Source organism: Puntigrus tetrazona, chromosome 21, assembly GCF_018831695.1.
Source record: "Puntigrus tetrazona isolate hp1 chromosome 21, ASM1883169v1, whole genome shotgun sequence".
Classification (NCBI taxonomy): domain Eukaryota; kingdom Metazoa; phylum Chordata; class Actinopteri; order Cypriniformes; family Cyprinidae; genus Puntigrus; species Puntigrus tetrazona.
Window position 1 is genome coordinate 8,423,682 of NC_056719.1, and position 22,855 is coordinate 8,446,536.

Genomic DNA, 22,855 nt, shown 5'->3' on the forward strand with positions numbered 1-22,855 from the left:
TTTTGTTTTTGTTGTTTTTACATAAAAAACTGTGAGATTAAATCAACAACCTATCTCTATTTCTTTATTTTTTTTAGTTTTTCTTTATAGTCAATAAAATCATTTAAATGTAAAATTTAAATAACATCATATATTTTAAATAGAATATAAATGTATTAAATGATACCACACATTAAATAGTTCAGGTCTCGGTTGTACATTTTTAACAGCATGATTTCCTTTTCGCTGTGTAAATAAGATGGTAAATAATATGTCATTGCCGTAGAGGTCTTTTTTTTGGACCATCAACAGGTTCTTGAGGTACGTTCTGGTATCTGGGATTATTCGAAGACGAACCCTCACCAAGTCCTGGTTGAAACATTCATCTCCTCAGCAGCAAGGGAGAGCAGAATGACTTTTGGAGTGTTCTCAAATAGAGCTGCTCTGTTCTGAGTTTGCCCTTTCTTCACCCAGTGGCCGTAGATCTTGAAGGCACATGCGTCGATCATCTTGCGTAGAGGTTTGATGGCATACGGGTCACTGCGGATCACCTCTTTGGTGACAGGTTTGGCACGACGATAGTTGCAGTAGATACGCATGGCAGCAAGTACGGTCATACAAATAACCTGCAGGACAACAAAGGTGTACGGTGAAACTCAAAATCTCTGCCTTCTTAAAGAAGTCATCTGGAACATCTGCTTTTACCTTGAACTTCCTGTAAGGGCTGAAATGACGTACTTCTGCAACCACGTACTGCTGGAAGAACGGGTGATTTAGGGCTTCTGTGGCTGTGTAACGACTTTGTGGGTCTACAACCAATAGCCTGGAAATCTGGGAAGAAAAAGGTGACTTTGGGAAAGGCATTTTCTCATACAATTTTGCGTAACTAGTTCTGAAACTGGTTGACAGACAAGACCAGAACCGACACACACCAAGTCTTTGACGGTGTCTGAGCGGTCATCCCACTCCGGAGAACTGAATTCGTATTTTCCTGCAAGAATCATTCGAAGCATCAGCATTTGTTTTCTGTGCCAGAAAGGTGGAGATCCAGCCAAAAGAGTGTAGAAGATCACGCCTGCGCTCCAACTGCAACAGAACGGTATGACAGCATGAAGGTTACATAGATGTCAATGGATTTTGGTGTGAGAAGACAACAAGGAGTAGACTATTTTTTTTTTAGCGAAGATGGTGTTATAGATTATGAGCTGTTTTTTGTGGCAGTTTAAAAGCCTTAACATTATATTGTTTCTTAAAAATATGCAGCTTTTCGCTTTACAAGACATTAATTAATGGACTAGAGTCGTATAAATCGCGTTGTTTTTATCAGGTGTTTCAACTATTATTTTGACGGCACCCATTCACTGCAGAGGATCCCTTGGTGAGCCAAATACCTCCAAATCTGTTCTAATAAAGAAACAAACATCTAAAATAGCTGGAGGATAAATTTTCATTTGTGGGTGCACTACTTTAAAAAGCATTTTAAAATATCTTAGTGCTTTCAAACGATTAATCACATCCTTAATTAACCCTGCATACTTAATTTAAGCACTTACATGTCAACAGCAGTCCCATAACCAGCATGATTGGGATCCATGGAGCACTCAATGATTTCTGGAGCCAAGTATCCTGGTGTCCCGCAAACCTCTAGCAGTGAAACAGAAGCAGGTTCTTCTAGACTACAGCATCTGCAATCGTTCCTTCCAGGCACATATATTTCATAAGACTAAGTCTAAAGCCTAAAGGTTTAATATCTATGTTTTATAAAATGTTAGAATCTCTAAGAAAATAATCATCTAAATCTAAATATTCCTTTGGATGTATGGGAAGAAATATGTATGAAAGCTCAACTACATTTAATAGTAATATCAACTGGAATGTGAGAACGTATATTACTCCAGTTAAGTTAAATAAAGTCAACTAGAATATTCCAGACAAATGCTCAGACAAAGGTACACTTTTGCATTGCATGTTGGACTGCCCGATGGTACAGGACTTTTGGAAAGAGGTGGGTATATTTATTTTCCAGATGCTATCTATAAATCTACTCAATAAACCAGATTTTTTTATTTTGGGAATTATTCCTGAGAACATTGTTCAGCACTCATAACCTTGTTGACACAAGTATACTTCAACCTAGATGTACTAAATAAGACAGGAGAAGACAAAATAACTTATCTTCCTATTCCTCCATTTCAGATTTACCTAAATGAATCATGATTGATTGATTATGATTTGGTATAAGCCTTCTATGCATGTTCTGTATGTATGTTTCAACTTTTCCTTTCCTGTGTTATTTAACATAACCTGTGCATTCCTTTTGTTTGTTTGTTTTAGTTTTTGTCTAGTTTTTCTGTAGATGATAACTACAATATTGTTGTATAACACTGATATATTTTGTTACATCTCAATTAACAGATTAAAAAAAAGTGCTCATAAGAACTCACCATTCAGTCTTTGTCCAGGCTCAGTCTGGATCGAGAAGCCAAAATCAGTGAGTTTGATATTCACATCATCATCTAAAAGAATGTTCTCTGGTTTCAGGTCACGGTGGACTATATTGTGAGTGTGAAGATAGTCAACCACCTCCAGGAGAGCTCGCATAATCTTTCTTTTCAGAGTGAGAAAAGAGAAAACTGAGGGCCAGGAATCAAGATCATATCTCTAAGATTAATACAGCAGCAGCTCCAATGAATGGATTTAAGTTGCTTTAAAAATTAACTGAATACCTAATAGCTGAATTTTTATCATTCATTCCTCCAGTTTTCAGTGTCACGTGATCCTTCAGAAATTATTCTAATATGATGATTTTTTAAACATTTCTTATTAATAAGAGTGCTGCCTGATATTTTTTTTGGAAACTGATTAATTTGATAAAATTCATAAAAGTAAACAGCACTACATTTATGAGCAGGGTAGTGTGCCATGACCTAACTTTTAACCCCTCTTTTTTTTTTGCAAAAACTTAAACTGTTTAATTATGCAATCCCTTCATTGGATTTATTTTACACTATTTGAATATAATTAAAAGCATCAAAAATTACCGTGTCTCTTTCTCACTTAGAGTGACTTTCTCTGTGAGGTAATCAAACAGTTCTCCTCTCTTCATCCTGTTAAAAGAACAATTACCTTAAGAAAAGACAAGCAGACAACTGTGCATTTTCAAAATATAAGTGTCAAAAGAAGAAATTTGGAGGGGTTTTGTGCATACATTTGTACTGAGAGTTTGATAACAAAACAGCAATTGCTGTAAAAATGGTCTACCAGGGAAAATGAAGAAAAAAAATGATATAACTACATTTTTACAGCGTGTGCAAAAATTGCAGCCACAATCGAATAGTTTCAGGGTGTTTGCTAAAAGTCTATGTGACCACTAACAATAGTGTGTGCCGTTAAAAACAACTGAAGCTGTACTTACAGATCAAACACCAAAAAGAAGAAGGCCTTTGATTCAAAGCAATCCTTCAGCTGAACTACCAGGGGAAAAACATATCTGAATTGTTGTTGTTGCAGAAAAACAGTAGCCTTAATATTTCTTTAAAGATATTGTGGTAGGCTACACGTATTGGAAAAGTTGCTAATGGACCGAACTGGCATGGGCGGTCATACTTATGTTTTTTTGTCCGGATACTTTTCGGAGAATGTCGATCTCTTTTACAGTGGCCTGCTGGATTTCCTGTATCTCTTGAGGAGTCATTTTGTCCGATGGTGTGATGTCTATGATCTTTACCGCATATGCCTGGCCAGTCCGTTTGTCCACACATCTGCGAACCACGCTGCTCACACCTCTGCAAAAGAAGACATTCAGACAAATTCAGGACTTATGATCTTATTTAAATGTCAGAATTTGATCTTTATTTGAATGTGAAACTGTTATATATTCACTTTTTTCCAAACACAAACCTCATCGCAGACACAACTTACCGTCCTAATATCTCCTTTGGTTCATATTTGTCGTAAAATTCCTGACCACCAACCCACTCAGGGTTTTCATCTTCTTTTGTCATTTTGAAAAGTCCTTGTCCTTTCCATATATAACACAAACACAAAGACTAGTCTATATCACTTTGTCATTGGTAAAATTAGTTTGCACCAATAATTAGGTAGTATCAAATGAAAAGAAACTAGCAACTAGCTGAGTTCACTCACCGTATTTCGGCTCGTCCTTTAGCAAGCTATTTATGGCAGCTCATAGTTCATTTCTGATCCATAACAGGCGTCGCTTAGTCACAACACCCTCAATAACAAAATGCTTTAGACGATAATTGTTTTTTCTGTCGTTTATGTAACCTATTAAGCGCAACAGTTTTCGGTGCAGAAGCAGCTATAAATACGTGATGACAGTTTCGTGAATCATTTTTAAGAGTCGGATCATTGAATCAGTCGAATCGGTTCTCAGTCTGAACATTTCGTCGTTAGCCAATTAGTCTAAATAGCTTAGAGCGGATTGGTTTTTAATTATATAAAAAACTGTTTAATGTAAGTAGAAGTCTTTACATTCTGTTTTATGTTCTGCAGTAAACTAGAACATATTAATTTACAGTTGAAAACCTTTAATAATAAACCAAAATAATGACAAACAGCAGGGTACTTTGGGGGCATATGGCGCAAAAGAATCACTGAATCGCTCTGCCACAAACTATTCGAAAGAACCAATTCGCAAAACTGATTCGGTGCTCCCATCTCTACTATAAATATAGCAGCTGTCATTTGAGAAAGGGTGAGGGGCATAGCCAAACGGAACAGCTTGTACCCATGTGTTTACTTTAGGCATATCTGATAATGTTAGCAGCATTTCATTTAGCCTTTAAATACGCATGCAATTTGTTTCTCTAGCTTCCACTTCTCTCACGGGGAGAATTAATTATAGCCTAAGTGTTGTGTTGAAAACTTAACATAATCAAAGGGCGTTATCCTAATTTCACAGACGTGCCTGAACACGCACGGCCATCTCAATGTTTAATATACGCACAAAAGCCACAGTCCCGCAGGTAAAAGCCTCTGTGATGTCAAACCCTGTGAGCTCTGTTGACGCACCTGACATTTCTGAGCGTCAAAAGACTGGAAAAACCGGTTCGAAGACATTCTCTCATCCGAGTTTCAGTCTTCGCTCTCCCGACAAGAAAGCGCATTCAGCTCCGGCCGCTCTGAGGTGACCATGGAGACCTATAGAAGACGTTCCCCGGTAACTCTGCACACTTTCAGGGACCTCATGGAGTCCCCGCTGACCACCGAGGAAGTTCACAGACGACTAACTGACGACGAGGATTCAGTTTCAAGTCACGACACTGACAGAGAGTCTAACAGCTCGCCGCTGTGCACGCTGGAGGAGTTACAAGAACAGCTGGCCGTGGAGGACAGCGGTGTCCGCGCGGCCGTGCCCGGTCAAACGGACGACTCGCGCTTCGCGACTGTGGTTCAACAGTCTGACCCGAACGCGCCCCCGAAGCCCGTGCGCTCATATGTGGACGAAGCGTTACCGGACCTGCTCCGGAGCGGAAGCCCGCTCCGCAGACGAGTGTCCAGCCCGGTGTCTGCCACGGTGAGTCATGCTCGTTGTGAATGCAGTGATTGAGAATCACGGAGAGCATAGGAACAAAGGGGAATAAACAAAGGGGAAATTAGCTGTATAATGGTGATGCTTCAGTCAGGCGCACCTTTCTGTCCCCGTTGGAAAATATTCATAGTTTTAATTGCACTTGATTTTTTTTAGTGTTTACTTTTTTAAAATGCTGTGTTTTTATTGTTTGCTAAATGCACAGTGTTTTAAATCGTTTCATTTGCCAGAATTTGACTCATTCTTTAACCAAGACTCTCTGTTCAAATTGCTTTAATTGTACCTTTTTGTATTCATTTTAATTGCACCTTTTTGTATTCAAGTCTTGGGTTATCCCTCACCCGGGCTATAATTGAAATATGTATGAACATTTAACAGGATGTCTGTTTACTCACGCAGAAGTAAGAAGTTAAATAAAAAACCTTTAACATATTTTGTTTATTCGTTGACTGTAATTCATATAGTGACAAATGATCACTTCAAACTATCCGTCACTACCTTCATGTCAATGTTCAAATAATATGTGTATTTATTTATGATCTTAATGCAAAGAGTCTGATGAAGACAGTAGACAACCATTATGAAGTGACCAGACATGTTATTTTGAGATTCATAAAGCATCATTATCGAAGAACCAAACAAACAAAAAAAGTGCCAGATCAATGAAAGGACCAGATGGCCGAACAAAAGCTCATCGCTTTTTCTCCGGTCAGCCAAATTCAAGTAATATGACACAATAATGAACATGCAAGTTTTTATCTTTTATTTATGTGACAAACTGTACGCTGCATGTTAAAATCTATGTTTTGCTAACAAGACCTGCGCGACTAAAACTGAAACAAAGCAGACATTTTTATCACGCCATACTTGAAACGTTAAAAGAAATCTAAGGATTTAAGTAGTGAGTAAGTAAAGGTCATCTCAGATTCGCTTCTGAATATTTCCTGTTAGTTTCGCTGGAATGGCCGGATTCCTCCTGCCTCTGTTCTTTGAGAATCCAGAATAGCAAGGTTGCAAAAGACACAAGCCGTTCTGTGTTTACGTTTGCTGATATGTCAGTCTGATATCATTCTGAGCAGACGTGCACACGCGCCACAATATATGTGAACCCTGCAGTATGTCGACGCTGTATGTTGTGCTCGTGTAACACTCTCTCTATGGCGGCAGCTGAAGCACGTGAAAAGGGAAGTGGAATTATCTCGGCAGCGCAGTCTGAAGCTCAAGGCTCAGGTGGATAGACTGCAACAGAAATATGATAGTGGACCCGGCTGGAGTGAAAACAGACACCTGGTGAGTCTCAGCTTTGTCATGTAGATGTTGCACGTCCTTAAATTGCAGCACCCTCTTGTAAGTGACGGCGGTTTATAACAGACTGGACTGTGATTTAAATGCAGTCAGGGCTAGGGCTTGTCCTAACTGCATCTTCATTGTTTCTGTGGCGTTTCCAGGTGGCAGAGGAGATTCAGTCTGTTGTGAAGCTGCTACTCCCTCTGACAGATTTAGAGTCAGCAGAAGTTGATCAGCCATCCCAAACCAATCCTTTAGACAAGGCACTGCTTCAGCTGCAGAAAGTGTCCCGGACACTCGCCGTTAACCACACCTCTCAGGTGAGCTTTAGCCACACCCATCAGCTCATATAGGCCACTCCTCTTTTTGGAACATGCACATTCCTTTCTATTCTTAGGCCTTGCGTAACCATCGCTCCTATTATTGGTAGAACAATTGTAGAAATGCATCCATAATTTCATTTTGAGGTCTTCAAGAATATAATTTTCACCTTTTCGAAGCCCGGCTTTCTGTAACTTAACCAATAGTTTACATGCAGAAACAATTGTGTTACGCATTAAAGGAAATGTATGATGAAAAGCTTAACAGGCATCCTTTTAAACAAATATGCTGCCATTGACAGGGAAAGACGTCTGGGGAAGATTCTGCCATTTTACAGCAAGCTCTGCGCGACAGAGATGAAGCCATATCAAAGTGAGTTGAGTTGATCTCTAAGAATAATTATTTTGTGTTATGAAATAAGACCGCTAGCTCACTTTTTGGTTTGTGGATCGTTTTTATTTTTCTCGCAGAAAACAAGCAATGGAGACTGAGCTACTGAGAAGCAAGAACGAACTAATGACACTGAACAATCAACTTTTGGAAGCTGTTCAGAGTCGACTAGAACTGTCCATAGAGCTGGAGGCCTGGAAAGTATGTTTAATTGCACGTTTGACGAATATTTATCTAAAATAAGAAAGGAAAGAAAAAATGCTAACATTAATTTATAACCTATTAGAAATGGTAAAAACTATACAGACAAGTTTTCCTTGACAGACAAGATCATTTTTTGGAGTCTCCGCTGATTAAAAAAGTTGTTATAGATTATAAAAATTATAGAAAATACAACATTCGATATTAATTTATTTTAAAGGGATAGTTCACCCAAAAATGAGAATTACTCCATGATGTACTTGCCCTCTAGGTCAATACAACATGCAATACATCTCAAACAAACATAACAAAGTTATATTTAAAAAAAAATCATCTGAAAGATCAAGAATGGCTTGAGGGTGAGTTAATCATGGGGTAATTTTCATTTTTGGGTGAACTATCCCTGTATGCGATTGATATTATTTGACCTAATCGAGGCGGAAGGGTAAAATGTAGGGAGAACATCTGCTAGGGCTGCATCTCTACGGGACTGCTTGATTCCGAACCCTGTTTTGCCGTCTGGACTCTGTCTGGTTTTCCAGCAAACCCTTAAAAACACTCATTGATGTGATTTGGCCGTGCTGGTTTTCCACAAAAGCGGTCAGTGAACTGTGTCTTGACTCCTCTACAGGATGACGTTCAGACCATTCTTCATCACCAGCTCCTCAGACAGCAGCAAGAAGAACAGGCTCAGAAGAAGTCGAGAGGGTTCGGCGTTCTGCGGCGCTCCAATAAGCCCCTTCCTCCCAAACCTGATTTCTCCTCCATGATGCCGGCCCCTGTCCCAGCCCCCCAGTCTCCATCACCTGCTGGAACACAGAGATGGAAAGACAAGTTCAGACTAGGAAGAGTCGGTACACAAGGACCTGCCGAATCTCGGCCACAAAGAAGCGACAAAGAGGACAATTTTCAGACGGTTTCTTTGGACTGATAAGGCCATTTCAGAGTTTGATTGTATTGCCTCATCGACACTAAGCATGTAAATAATATTATGAATAATGCTTTGACACATTTGAACTGTGTTATGGATGTGTGTTACACTGTAGAGAATATATTAATGTGACTGCTGTGATGAGAATCTTAGAGGGTTTTGTTGACCTGGAGTCACGAACTTCCTAGTAATATATTAAGAAATGGGAATAAAGGTGGAAAAAACAACAATTTATAAGATGATTTATAAGGGCCCCAGTTTTTTACTTTATTAATTATTAATCCACATTGGGTTTTTAATAAGCACTACCATTCAAATGTTTTTTTTTTTAAATACACTGTCAACAATAATATTACAAAATATAAAAAAAATACATTTGAATACATTTTAAAATGTAATTTCTTCTTGTTGTGGCAAAGATACATTTTCTAGATCACTTTAGTCAATTGTGTGTTTTCTAATATTTTTGTGGAAACCGCAAACATACTTTTTTTCAGGATTGTTGGATGGATATAAAGTTTAAAAGAACAGCATTAATTTGAAATAAAAATTTTGTAACAAAATTTTTTTTGACCAATTTAATGCATTCTTGAGTATTAATTTATTGGAAAAAACTTTTTGAACAGTAGTTTAAGTGACAGTTCTACTTTATACTTGCATGCTACATACATGTTTTCACCGTGCAACATATAAAAAAGTTTATCATCGGTTGCCATTTCCTGCATATCCACAGTGTGACCGCCCCATTGCATAACAAGGTTGCAATGTTGCAAAACAACATTTTTCCTTAAAACTTACATAACATTTCAGCATTATTATAAATTCAATAACTGTTTAGCTGCTAAGCAGATATTAAGAGGCTCTGACAGTAATTGTGCAGCTGATTGTAAGGAAACTACAGCTGCAACATCACCTTGTGTGTGCTATTTTTCACAACAGTTTCCTAAACTGAAAGATTGAAAATGAGTGTTTGCTTATATTGGCCGCCGCTCCTGAAAGGAATAAAGCGGTGGAGTTACAGTGTTGAAGATGTGGTAAAACATCTCTTAAGGCGCTGCAAATCAATCACATAAGCAAGTTTGAAGACTTGTACATTTATTGAGTACTAACAAATCTGCACACAGATACACTCTAGCATGCAAAGGCAATACACCCATACAAACTGTTCAACACGGACTCTGTTACTGCCTGAATGACCACACACCCTTTCGTGACATTAGTTCGATAAAACAAAGAACCAGTATCACAGTGTATCAAATAGTAACAATACATTTAGTTACGTTCACTTTCAACCAAACAAACAATATTGCATGAAGCCACAAGAATAAGTTTGACTCTCTATTTTAGTTTAAGTATACATTGCGTACAATGAAAATATATCAAGTACTGTGAGCGCCAAGATAACAAATCCAAATTCTATATATTAATTTCGGTGCTTTCTTAATAAGCTAAGCAGATAATATATATTGTTAGAAAAACATCATAAATGTCTGCAAATTACGTTCTAAACGGATTCATCTCTTTAGTACTGCATACAGGTACATTCTTCAAACCAATGGGCTGTTTCATAAGGAAGAACGAGGGATTTAAAGGAGTGCTGGGCATCTATATTCAACACATCCAAAATAAATGTTTTTGTTTATATAATATATATGTGTGTGTGCATATATGTGTATATATAAAGAGAGACACACATACAGCATATTTCTTGATTTTTATATTCATATAATTTATATTATATTATATATATATATATATATATATAGTTTAAGTATAATTTTTTTCTGAAACATATACATGCATGTGTGTGCATTTATATATACGTAATAATACACACAGTATACACAATTATAATAATCACGATTAATCACTGCCCAGCAATAGTTTTGAGTTAATCTAGCTTTATGAAACAGTCCACTGAATTGCTAGAAGTTCAGCTAAAAAAAAATAATAACAATAATAAAGACCCAAGTCATTGTTTTTATCTAGCAGAATAAAGTACCCAGCTAACGAAAACAAGTTCTAATAAACTTTTGCTATTGCTAATATTAAGTTATTAAAACATTCTGAAAGTTCTCTAAATGTTCAAAATGTCCAGTTTAAGTGAACATTCTGTTTCGGTTCTAAACATCATCGTAAACATTCCTGAAAATTCTCAATTAGTAATGTTACACGAATATCCAACAACACTGTTACAGAGAAAAAAAACCCCACTCCATACAGAATGTTTTTGTGCTGATGTTTTGAGAACGAAATACATTTCTGACGAATTTTCTAAGAACGCTGAAGTTCTGAGAACGTTTCCTGTTAGCTGGGTAACTGGCAAAAGACACTGAACTAGCGCTGCGGCTAATCGCTGGCAGTAAACTTCGGTTCTGAAAACTTAATTCTGAAAGATACAGTTCAATGTAAACGCACATAGACGACAAACTGTGTGAGAACAGACATACAAGCAATGGCAGTGCTACGACTCTAGTGTTCCACCAAAAACTTTCACTACAGCTAGTAAGTGACGTGAGAAAACACACACTGACATTAAGGATATGTCATTTTGCAGCATATTTCTCGGTTTATCAATCATAATGATATTGTAATCATAAATATATATTTAATATAGCATACATTTATATAACCAGTACTGTATATGAATATACAAAATACTCATCATTTACAAACATCGACACTTTCACAACAAACAAAAATATCCCCTTATAACAGCAGTTTTTATACTAAAGACTGCCGAAAAACAGTACATGTACGTTTGTTCTTAAATGTGTGCAACACGCAATGTCAGCACGCCACCGGTCAAGGAAAATCTTTCCATAAACCGCTGCTTTGGTACGTCAATAACTATTCATACTAGCGATAAACCAACAGATAACTAATAAACCTACCTAGATTACACAAAAAAAAGAAAGAAAAAAGTTCTCTCTGTAATAAATCACACTGACATATCTGTACATGTTACAAAAAATAAAATTGTGCGGAGTCTAATCGCCGAACAAGCACCGAAACAGGGTTTGTTTGTTTTTTTGTTTTATCACATGCTTATGTTTTTGATCTGTTTATTGATTATTCGTTAAATACACGGAACTAGTTAAAACAGAAAGAACAAGGGGCTTAAAAGAAAAAGGACCCAGGGCCAAAACAGAAAGATTTCTGGTAAAACAGAAATGTAGTACCTGATATCATAACTCATGATGCTCTGAAAGGTGTCTCGGTGACATTGCAGCATCTTTGTTTTGTTGTAATGCCATACAAAACTGTTTTAATAAAACACTTAACTTGTAACACAGGCTCAGGTTTTAAACGACAAGAAAGCTAATCTATAGCATTCATTAAAACATTTCACAAACTATTCAATTTTCTGTTTCCAGAAAAAAAAAAAAAAAAAAAAAAAAAAAGAGTAAAAATTCGTCAAAGTGTTGTGGTCTTACCGGGTCGAGTCCGTGAGAGATGCTTTCGGCTTGAAGCGGTTAAATAAGTCACACACTGTTGCATAGACATCTTTGTATTTCTTATCAGAGAACAGCGAAAGGGTGTCCATGTCAACAATATGCTTGAAAAATGAATATATTAAATAAGGAATCTAGTCCCAATTATAATTTAGTATAATTTAAAAAAAATTAGTTTTTTTAGAGCCACTGGATCCACTGTTATGTAACTAACTACAAAGACGTGTCCTTGATTAAAAGTCATGGATGATTTCTACATATCCTCTTGATAGAATTGCATTTAAAGTACTATGTTAAGCCACAGTGCAAATACCACATTAAAAAAAAAATGAATACACTAACTATCAGGAATTATGTAACGATTCAGTTGTGCATTATAAGGTAAGAGACTAGATTTAACTCATTAAAGGTCATCTTGGTCCATACCCTTACAATTCATTCACTGTCCCTTTACGATTGGGCCCACCTGTGCGTACGCTTTCCTGAGACAAGGACTATGATTGTAAGAAGGTTATCATGGAGCTGATGAAATCCAAAGGCTTGTCAGCATGAATCCAGTGACTGGCATCTGGGATGTACTGGATATCGGCACAAGGAAAGAGCCTCTGGATTTCAGGGTAATCTTCAGAGCTAAGAGAATAGCAAAGGGTCCATAGCAAGAAAACACATTTCTGCTTAAAGAAACAGGCATTTAAGACATTCACAAGTAATAGAAAGACACTGAGTTAGCAAATGTGTGCAAGTATTGGTTTAACTTACCTTATATAGGCTGAACTACTGCCACCTAAGAAAAGAGTTGGACCTTCATAGGTGTTATCAAAATCAGGAAAGCCCATGAGGTCTTCTAGGTGGTTGGAGATGGCTTCCAGGTTAATCCTCCAGCCATAGTGACCGTTTTGCTCCTCCAGGTTAGTGAGGAGGAACTGACGCACCGAACGCTCCTGGAAAGCACATAAATGTAGTCAATTTATTCTAGAATAGCGATAAAAACGATGCAAAAAATTAACTGATAAAAGCGCAAACTGTTATAATCAGTGTGATTACCTTAACTATCTTCCTGAGCTGGTCTTCGGCCAGTCTCCGTGCTGTGGAGCGCGGGATGTTACTGGCTATCTTCACCTCTTTCATTGCCTGAATGTAGGCATGGAAACTGGTGTGGACTGAAGTCGGAGAGGGACTAATGTCCACAACCACCAAACGCTCCACTAAACTAGGCTGAAATAGAAAGAGAGACAAAATAAGAAAAAAGTGATAAAATAATCATAGACTTTTGAGTATAAGAACTTGGATGTATCTTTGACAAAAATGACTGAAAAAAATATTATAAATATTACAAAATATGACGTATGCATGCAAGTTATATATAAAACAACTTATTAATAACAAATAACCAAATGGTAACAAAAAAAAATTTATATATGATAAAAGTATATTAACAAAAGTAAAACAACAAAAACTTACTGACCCCTAACTTCTGAACTGTATTATGTTTTATAAAGACTTGTATACTACCGAGACCTATCTTTATGGTGTTTTTAATAAAATTATACCCATTATAACCCACATAACATTGACTTGTCATGAAAATGTAAAATTGTAATATAGTTTATATTTGACTTATTGAACTTAGTTTCTGCATGCTGGCTGTACCATATGATTTTGATCTGGCAGAAAAAAATCCAAAATAGTTTGACAGTTTAAAACTAATAATATACTAAAACTAATAATAATAAAATAATTATGCCATACTACTTAAATGATCTTTTTATCTTCATTGTGATATGACGATTGTCTCATCATGCAGTTTTTGACTTCATGCCCCAAAATGAATTCATTTCAATTCATAAATTTAAAGACATCATCACATAAGCAATGCATTCAGGTCACTGTATGCGTGAATTGCATTTTTATGTATTTTTGAATAAGTAACACATCATCGCGACCGTCACGTCGTTGACCCTTACCCCAATAGAAGGCCTAAGAGATGTTCAATGCGATACACACAAGCATGGAATAATTACTACAGCGTGCAATACCTGTGACAAAGCTGTTGTCATTGCAACCTTGCCGCCCATGCTGTGTCCAATCAGGACACACTTCCCGATGTGCAGCTGTCCAAGCAGATGCGTCAGATCGTAAGTCATTGCATCATAGGTCAAGACGGGACTGTGTGGGCTTTTGCCATGGTTGCGAGCGTCTACTGTCAGCACCTAACTAGACAAAGTACAGTCAGGACACTCGCACAGACTCTTCTGACGCTCCCAAAGCACTTCTAAACCACTGAAGAAACCGGAGGCATACCTTTCTGCCGGTCCGCTGAACCAGGGACTTGGCTATAGAGTGAAAGTTTGATTTGCTCCCAAATAAACCATGAAGAAACACCAATGGCGTGCTGTCACCTTTCCCATCAAACACATCGTAGGTCAAATTTACAGGGCTAAGAGAAAGCAAAGCAGACAAAGTTGAAGACTATGACAGCATCAAAACAATGACAATTATTACAGCTTGCTTACATAAGAGATCAGGATTTAATAAGACGTTATTTTAAGAAAGGACATGTGCTGACTACAGACAAATGGCCTTGTTTATAGAATCATAACAATACACCTCTAATGTATAACTTTGTTAATGTGACCATCATCTGTACATAGCCATAACAGAACAGAACCTGCATTAATAGCCGTTTTTGCTTTGGTTTGACCCTTCTTTTTTTCTCTTAATAAAACTACCTACCCCTGGCTAATTTGCTAACGCAGTATAATGTATAGATATCTGCTTTAAAATAAATTAAGGCAACTTTTTAATGCAAAAGCCCTTTCTAACACATGTAGTTCTGTGTAATTAACGGTATTTGAACCGGAACATTAAAGGTGCAACACCTGACGGTTCGCACGCTGTCACTGCCAGCACGGTCCAGTCGCGAGACTCCGCTGCAAAAATCCCGAAGTCCCGTTACAGATAAACACGACGACGGGCCGCAATACGCTCCCCTAGCTAAAATACGGCACAGGGCACTCATGGCTAAATTTGACATGCTAAAACCCGTGTCCGGACTTCATTCATTCGACCGGGGTTGGCCACTTCAAAGGTCGTGATGTTGTTTAGCTAACACTAGGGAAACCGCACCGCTGTGTTGCCAGATCTCTCTGGAAAAATAAAGTAAAAAATAAATGTATAATTCCCTAACCTGAAACGCGCACAAAACATACGCTCAATGCTTATTTGAAGCTAAAATGTATTTCTAGTTCTTTTGCAAAAACAAGTAAAATGTTTCACAACTAACACAACTACACTAAACAACTAACTACTGAATCCATCGCTCTTTTACACTCAGTTCTATTAATTACTAATCCGCAAATACGCCATTCGGGTAGTTACTAGTTGAGCACTAGTAAGTCTAAAATCGTGACTGTTTTGATATTAAATCATATGATTGGTGTTTGGTGTGTTATTTATAAACAACTTGGCGATTAAAACGACAACGACGACCCGAAGAAGCATAAAATAAACGGTCGTGGCAACACCGCAGAACGACGATCCAAGCTGTTCGTGATGTCACTACGTCGTGCGTCTATATGCCTGCAGAGATTTTCAGATATCACAAGTTTGGGAAATATATTTAGTGTGTGACGTGTGCACGTACACAAGAGGCATCCATTAAAGCAGCGGAAGATAAAACAAAGAGAGGAAAATATATTTGGATAAATCAGTAAGCACTGCTTATGAACCGGTATGACCAGATAGTGGCGCCACAGACCACGACAACAGCCTTTATAATCGATAACGTTTGCTTTCATGCAACGCAAAGAAAGAACTGATCGTAAAGAAAAGCTGAACAATTTAAACGGAAAAATTTGTTTTTCTTAACCATTTTTTGCTGAAAATCCTTTCATTTGGCTCTAAACCTAAAACAACTGCTTATATCTAATAATAAAATTAATAATCAGTATCCTAATTCAGATTCTACTTTTATTATCAAGACATTTATTATTAAACATTGATATATTTTTAAATCAAACCTTATCACTTCATATTTTTTAGTAGCCTAATAAATAACAGTATTTAGGCCTATGTCAAAACATCTCCGTCTAAGCAAATGAGAACTGAAGTTTTGCATTTTAAGCTTATCGGCTGACATCAGTTCTTTATATAAATGTTGCAAAGGTCATTTGAATGTGGACTGTTTAATTGATGGGAAAGATTTTCATACAATTTTCACAAACAAGATCTCACCAAAGTCCTTAATAACAAAACAGTGCCAAAGTTGATAACAGACCTGACAATATTTAATATAAATTAGCTTTGTCCCACAAACAAAAAGGACGTGTTTTGACATGCAAAAAGCCACATTAAGGGGAAGTCTGCACACAATGGCATGACTAAATGGACACAAGACAATATATTCCACAGCAAATAATGGGCAGAAAAGAAGAAGCATAATATCAACAAGATCCTTAAATTCTGGTAAGTTTAAAGACCATTTAAGTGTACTTCAATTTTTTGAGTACATTTAATGGTTTGTAATTTGCATCTTTTTCTTGTTTCAAAGTAACCGATAATTAAAGATGTTTTCCCACATTTACGAAACATAGGCTATACACCGTAGTTTCACCAGTGAGGGCTATTTAGGGTTAACTGTTTTCACAGTGTCCTCTCTTATTTCAGAGAGCTTAAGAGGGCCAACTGCTTGTTTATGTGCATCTAAAGAGATCGAGACAGAGCGAGAGCTTCCTCCTCCTCCGTGTCTCCTGCTGCCATAGGCAACCCAGCAGTGGGGATAAAGCAGCTAATGATCACAGTCACCATGGTGAGGGCACATGCAGAAGAGACGCGACCACACAAAAACAGGAAAAAAAATACATTTTAGATAGCACTGCTGAATAATAGGCTCCACGTAATGCATATCAACCTCTGGAAATGATTTGGTAGGTTAATGTGACAGGTTTGGGTTTTTTTTTTACTTAAAGGCCCTAAAAAAAACTTAAACAGTAGGCTACTTCTGCTCATTATGTAAGCTACATGGTGATATATACTATTTTTTTAACAAATAATGTATGTACAATTGATAAATGTCATCAAAACAATAGGATAAATAAACTAAAGTTTAGTCATTAACTGGGCTATATTGACAGGATAAGATCACAGGCCTTATAGCTGTAAAATAAATACTATTAAATGAATGCATCTCCAGAAACCCGACCTGCTTGTTTAGTTTTGCTACGTTTCATCAAAGGAAAAAGCAAACGTTCACGGAAACTGAACTTTGGAAGTTGACTACAGACAGGGGCGCCTGCAGGATTTCTTCCGATGTTTGGGTTTGCCTAGAATAAAATCTATAGATGTGAAACAGATCAAGGACATTACAAAAGTCTCAACGTTTAACCTACATAAATGTGGGCTGCAGAAAGCGCCAGCGTCATCACTTGCATATTGTTATTTTTTTCAGTAGAAACAACTTAATGCGCCCTAATTTCTGTCCAAAGGTTAAGTAATACCCTGCATCATTCTGAACTTTAAATGAGCCACTTTTATTTGTGTATATTCACGATACCAGCAAAACGTTGCGATTTTTCCCTATAAAATAACTAGGAGAACAGATAACATGGCTATCTGTTGGATGATAAATATATCTACAAAAATCTTTTATTACTAGCCTACTTTATTGCTACTTTAAAACTTTTCTACGTTTCTATTTGGCGTAATATTTATCGATTTTGGCGCGCAGATAACTGATAAATTCATAATGAATGAGATTACGGTCACGTGATCTTATGTTATGAATAATTAAAAAAAAAGAAAGAACTTAATTTACTTTAATTTATTTGCAACCTGGCTGATTATTATGATTGATGATTACCTGGAATTAATATGAAACAAAGAACACTACAAAACACGTTAAAATAGGCTACGATTAAAGTCCATATTCGACGCAAAAGTCAAATTTCCCCCGCAATAAATACGTTGCTGCTGTATCTGTGCATCTTCCACGGAACCGACCGAATGGCATTGAAGCACACTTCCGCCAGGCGGTACTCGTCTCGAGAAACATAAGCAAATAAATCTCCTCACCTGCTACGGTTTCGGTCACGTGACTTTCGACGGGTTTCATTTTCTGCACTGCAGGTGAACGAGAAAAGCCCACAATAATGTGCTTTGTAACATAATTCCGACTTCTTCGCTTAGATATCTCCAGGAAAATCAACCTGAGCTACTTTAAAAAAAAACATTACCGTTCTCGCCATCCTTTGTTAATTTGCACAACAGAAAATAAATGTATTCACAAAACTAAGCATACTGTCATATCACTGTCAGCAAACATTTATCTTTAATAATATGGTTACTGAGAAATATAGTATTGTGTATATATCATATTATAATAATACAGTAATAATAATAATAATAATACAGCTTTGTCTTCACATAGGCTAATGAACAATAGAAGATGAAAAGGAGGGTGTAGTAGTTTAAAAGCGGATGTATTCAGTTGCCAAAATATGCTCTTTTCAAATTAGATGTTCCTTTTTTTGTGGGAATTCAATGATGGTATTTAAAAACGACACATTAACTGCACATGAGAGGAAACAAAGTTTTCATTGCATTTTATATGTATTTTGCAGATGCTTTTATCCGAAGCAGGCTACAGTCATACCACAGCCAGCAATATCCATAATATATAATTATGTAGGCTACATTTGTGTAAAACTGAACTAAACATATTATAAGGTACTGCATTGCTTCTAACTTTCTACACACAGATAATTTTGTGTGGCTCAACATTAACCATCTAACCATCACCCATTTTACACTAATAATGTAGTTGACGTCAAAACTTTTTTGCAACCTATACATAGATGTGTTTTGTAGTGTTTAACTTAAAATATAAATGTGGAATGTGCTAGTAGTGAAATTTGCCCTCTGATTATAAATGTTATGGTTACTTTTTATTTGGTAAGATAGATCCTGCTTCTTGTTGCGTATAAACTGCAAAACATTCATTTCATTAAAAGTCTGTTGGCTGCAGAGAATGAGAGGAAAAATGCTACATCCGCTTTTCTGTGACCTTCTCCCATGAAGGGAGGAAACCTTCACTTCACATTCCTCAGATAATCAACGCTGCAAACGGAGAGAGTTATGCTTTCATATCTTAAATTGTATGAATAAATTGTGAATGATTTACCACATTATATAAAATATGTATGAATATAATTCATGTGGTTAATCCTCTTTAAATACAATGATTACTTTAGAGAGTTACAAAATGCCGAATTTCATAAATTTCATGTAATGTTATAATAGCCTTCAATTTTACTGACACGACCACAGCGACAACACCTGTAAAAATCAATATACCTTTATGTATATTGTATATTTTTAGAGTGTGGTGACAAATATGTTTCTCAGAATTGAAAAGTAAATACTGGTGAGGTCTTAACCCTACCCATGTCTATATTACCGGTAAGTGCACATACTGTAAAATAAAGTGCAGCCTGCGCTTTTATGTAACCTTTAAACTCTTCCTCCTTCTCTACACAGCTTAAACAGCAGCGATTTGTTTAATTTTACACAAAAGTTTACTTATTGTTGTTAAAATGTATTTCCTCGACATCCAGTCAAAAGCGACGTCTGTGCTGCCGTCTGCTGTATTTATAATAATAATAAATGTATAATTACACCAGATGAGAACCAAATTCAGAGTTGAATAGTTTGCATTGAAGGAAGCCGTAGAGCAAACACACCAGGTGAGATGTCGAGATCCCCTCCCCCCCGACAGGTGGAGAAGAGGGCGTCACCTCGACAAGCATTGTCTCTATGGCTACAGCCTTACAGAGCACAGGCTTGTATTAATATCCCTTAGGGTTATGTGTTTGCAACTCGCCATGGTTTCGTGGCCTGCCGCCTGCCTTTGTAATAGAACTCATTACCGTGAGTCTCCATTTCAACAGTTTATAAACTGCTAAGGAGATATTCTTTGCCGAGAATGATAGGAATAATGTAACTTGTGCTTTTATTTTTTATTTGTTTAGTTTGTGTGCAACTTTCTTTTTTTTTGTTTGTTGCTCAATGCGCATCAGATGATGGAACGAACTCTTAAAGCATGAATTCTGTTTGCGTTGCATTTATTTTGAAATTACAATGGAATCAAGTACAGACATTCAGTTTATGCATAAGGTCACTTAAACATTTTGTGCCTAATAGGTTTCTTTCCAAACCCAATCCCTGTTCCCCTTGCCGGTTATTCAGACTGGTTTTGGTTGGATCTGTGTGTCACCGCCTATAGCAAACATTACAGCTTGCCTAAGGTTTGTAAACCGAGTGGTCGCTCTCAGGATGTGTCACATTTCTGCCCTAATTGTACAACAAAGGGCCAAACAGGTACAACCGCTCCAACCGTCTATTGTGTGGTGTAACTGACCATTTGTTTAATATATCAGCTATTGGACTGTTTTACTTTTCCACACATTCAATTCTGAGTATAAAAACAACACAGTTGACATATTTTTAAATTGGTTAACCAGACATCACGATCAACAATGTCTTTGAAATCTGTAAAAATATCTATGAATAATAAAACAAGCGTAAAAAAAAGGAAAGATTCTAACTTTACAGAAAGGAAATGTCATACAAACTGAAACCTAAAAGGAAAAACAAAACACATGTTCAGTTTCTGTGTCAAGGGTAATTTTCATAAGCAAATACATGTAAATACATCCTAAAGTCTTCCTCTTCCTTTCTCTTCCATACATAACGTGACAGATAAGCCATCAGACTAAAATAATATCACATTTATATTTGCTTCTTTATATCTGCTTGGAACAGTTTCAAATATATACTTTGACACCACGTTTATGCCTTTGATGACCTTTTGACACAAAAAGCAAGAACAGCTGAACAACAGCGTATAAAATATTCTAAGTGTATGTGAAATGTATGAACATGAAATCCCTGACGGTTAAGCCTATGAAACCAGCCCTTAACACACACTCACACAAACACACACACACACAAAATAGCCGAAAAGCAAATATTGACAGCGTCGCATGACCCTTCATTGCGGAGTCCTTTCAGAAGTATCTCCACCCTTTCTGTGAGATCTTCAAACCTTTCTAATTATTCTTTTTTTTTTGGTATTTTTCTACAAGAAATTTCTTTTACATAATTAAAACTTTTTAAACATAGTCCTTCCTGTCATATCCACCACTGACGGAGCGTGGAGCGGAGTAGCCCATTCTTGGCGGCTTGTACTTCTTCTCTCGTGGAGGACAGGTGCAGCACAGCATCGCTCCTCCAATCAGTAACAGGGCAGCGGCGGCAAACCCTATGTAGATGGATGCCCCAAGCTCTCTTTGTTGAGCAGCGGTCAGTAGGGGGTTATAGAAGTCCCGAACCGTTTGGTTTGCCACCCAAGCCGCCGGAATGAGCTCAAGTATGCCGGCAATAATGAACATCACGCCAGAGACGATCATCACTTTAGCCTTGGATGCTTCATCCTCGATACAGTTGGTGCATTTGGCGCCCATGATGGAGATCAGCACGCCCAGGATGGCTAAGATGATGGCGACGACCGACATGGCTCTGGAAGCCTGAAGGTCCTGAGACAAAGCCAGCATGGAGTCGTAGACCTTGCACTGCATCTGTCCAGTGCTCTGTACGACACAATTCATCCATAAACCTTCCCAGATGACTTGTGCCGTGACGATGTTTGCGCCGACGAAAGCCGAAACACGCCACATTGGAAGAGCGCATGCCACAATGCTAATGATCCAACCGATAATGCCCAGGGCAATGCCCCCGATCTCCAGTCCCATCGACATGGTGCCTTTTAGGGGTACTTTTTAACCTGGGAAGAGTTGTGAAGATTATAGTCTGTAGAAACAAATAAAATCTGTACTAGCAGAAGATTAAATAATGGATGGATGAATGTCATTTACCTAGTGCTGAGATGTCAATATAGATGCCTGCGTCCCGATCCTTCTTTTCTTTGTGCCTTTGAAAGAGCTGTGAAGCCAAGCAGCCTTTATATTCCCAAAGAGACAGGTGCGAGTGGAGGAGGACCTTAACGTGATGACATAGAGGATGAGATGCAGGTTTGTGCACGTCACCCTCCTGCTATGGCCACTGCTGGGGGAAGAACAATATGCTGGCATTGGCTTTCCCCTGTAATCTAATTCTTCCTCACATAGTGTGGAGTAGAGAAACAGGCTCAGCCAGAAAAAGCACCTGGAAGAACAAATCAATAACCAAGGGTGGGGGGGGGGCTAATATTTCACTTGAATCACACTTAATACTTCACTCTGAAGATGTTAGTGATGTTGTGCATGAGGGATCTTCAACTTTCTAGAGATTAAGACAGTGTTGATAGATGGATTTTATTGCCTGACTGGGAGCATGAGTTGGAGTTGTGTTGTAACGTATGTACAGAAAACTATTAATGTTGACTCTTTTTCCTCTTCGTACAGCATTATAAAACAGGATAAACAGGCTTCTGTGATGTAACTAATGGGTTATTTTAGTGACTGAATGATATATTAAATATTAGGCTATTTCAATGCCATGCAAACAAACGCAAAACATTATCAGAACATGCCATTTTAAAGGAGTGTTGTGATTTGAGGACATTTTATTCATTAGCTTGCACCACTCTCACAAACATTGTCTTCCCAAAAGCGTTGGGGAAAGTTACTTTTATAAATAATGCATTACAATATTGCGTAACTCCCTAAAACTTAACTATTTGTG

The 22,855-nt window shown here is 37.4% G+C and overlaps 4 protein-coding genes across 5 annotated transcripts; 1 reads left to right on the forward strand and 3 right to left on the reverse strand.

Moving 5' to 3' along the window:
- Positions 1-50: 50 nt before the first annotated feature.
- Positions 51-5,151, reverse strand: phkg1b (phosphorylase kinase, gamma 1b (muscle)). Of its 2 annotated transcripts, none has more exons than XM_043221028.1 (10): positions 5,014-5,151; positions 3,901-4,000; positions 3,586-3,764; positions 3,395-3,449; positions 3,021-3,086; positions 2,424-2,587; positions 1,533-1,623; positions 912-1,065; positions 685-810; positions 51-605 (listed from the first exon to the last, which is right to left on the reverse strand). In XM_043221028.1, the coding sequence occupies exons 1-10, from the start codon at positions 5,018-5,020 to the stop codon at positions 339-341; spliced, it is 1,209 nt and encodes a 402-aa protein (XP_043076963.1). In that variant the 5' UTR covers positions 5,021-5,151; the 3' UTR covers positions 51-338. The 2 variants fall into 2 exon arrangements, with proteins under 2 accessions (XP_043076963.1, XP_043076964.1); XM_043221029.1 differs by lacking the exon at positions 5,014-5,151 and adding an exon at positions 4,126-4,493.
- bicdl2l (bicaudal-D-related protein 2-like) lies at positions 5,135-9,226 on the forward strand. The gene is made up of 6 exons (XM_043221030.1): positions 5,135-5,518; positions 6,701-6,823; positions 6,982-7,140; positions 7,443-7,513; positions 7,612-7,732; positions 8,364-9,226. The coding sequence occupies exons 1-6, from the start codon at positions 5,135-5,137 to the stop codon at positions 8,661-8,663; spliced, it is 1,158 nt and encodes a 385-aa protein (XP_043076965.1). The 3' UTR covers positions 8,664-9,226.
- Positions 9,227-12,050: 2,824 nt separating this feature from the next.
- abhd11 (abhydrolase domain containing 11) lies at positions 12,051-15,245 on the reverse strand. Its single transcript, XM_043221034.1, has 6 exons — positions 14,998-15,245; positions 14,420-14,555; positions 14,155-14,328; positions 13,163-13,333; positions 12,878-13,059; positions 12,051-12,748 (listed from the first exon to the last, which is right to left on the reverse strand). Exons 1-6 carry the CDS (start codon positions 15,150-15,152, stop codon positions 12,613-12,615), a joined length of 954 nt encoding a protein of 317 aa, XP_043076969.1. The 5' UTR covers positions 15,153-15,245; the 3' UTR covers positions 12,051-12,612.
- A 4,973-nt stretch (positions 15,246-20,218) lies between these two features.
- Positions 20,219-22,203, reverse strand: cldn3c (claudin 3c). The gene is made up of 2 exons (XM_043221042.1): positions 22,048-22,203; positions 20,219-21,956 (listed from the first exon to the last, which is right to left on the reverse strand). The coding sequence occupies exon 2, from the start codon at positions 21,928-21,930 to the stop codon at positions 21,286-21,288; it is 645 nt and encodes a 214-aa protein (XP_043076977.1). The 5' UTR covers positions 21,931-21,956; positions 22,048-22,203; the 3' UTR covers positions 20,219-21,285.
- Between the last annotated feature and the right edge of the window lie 652 nt (positions 22,204-22,855).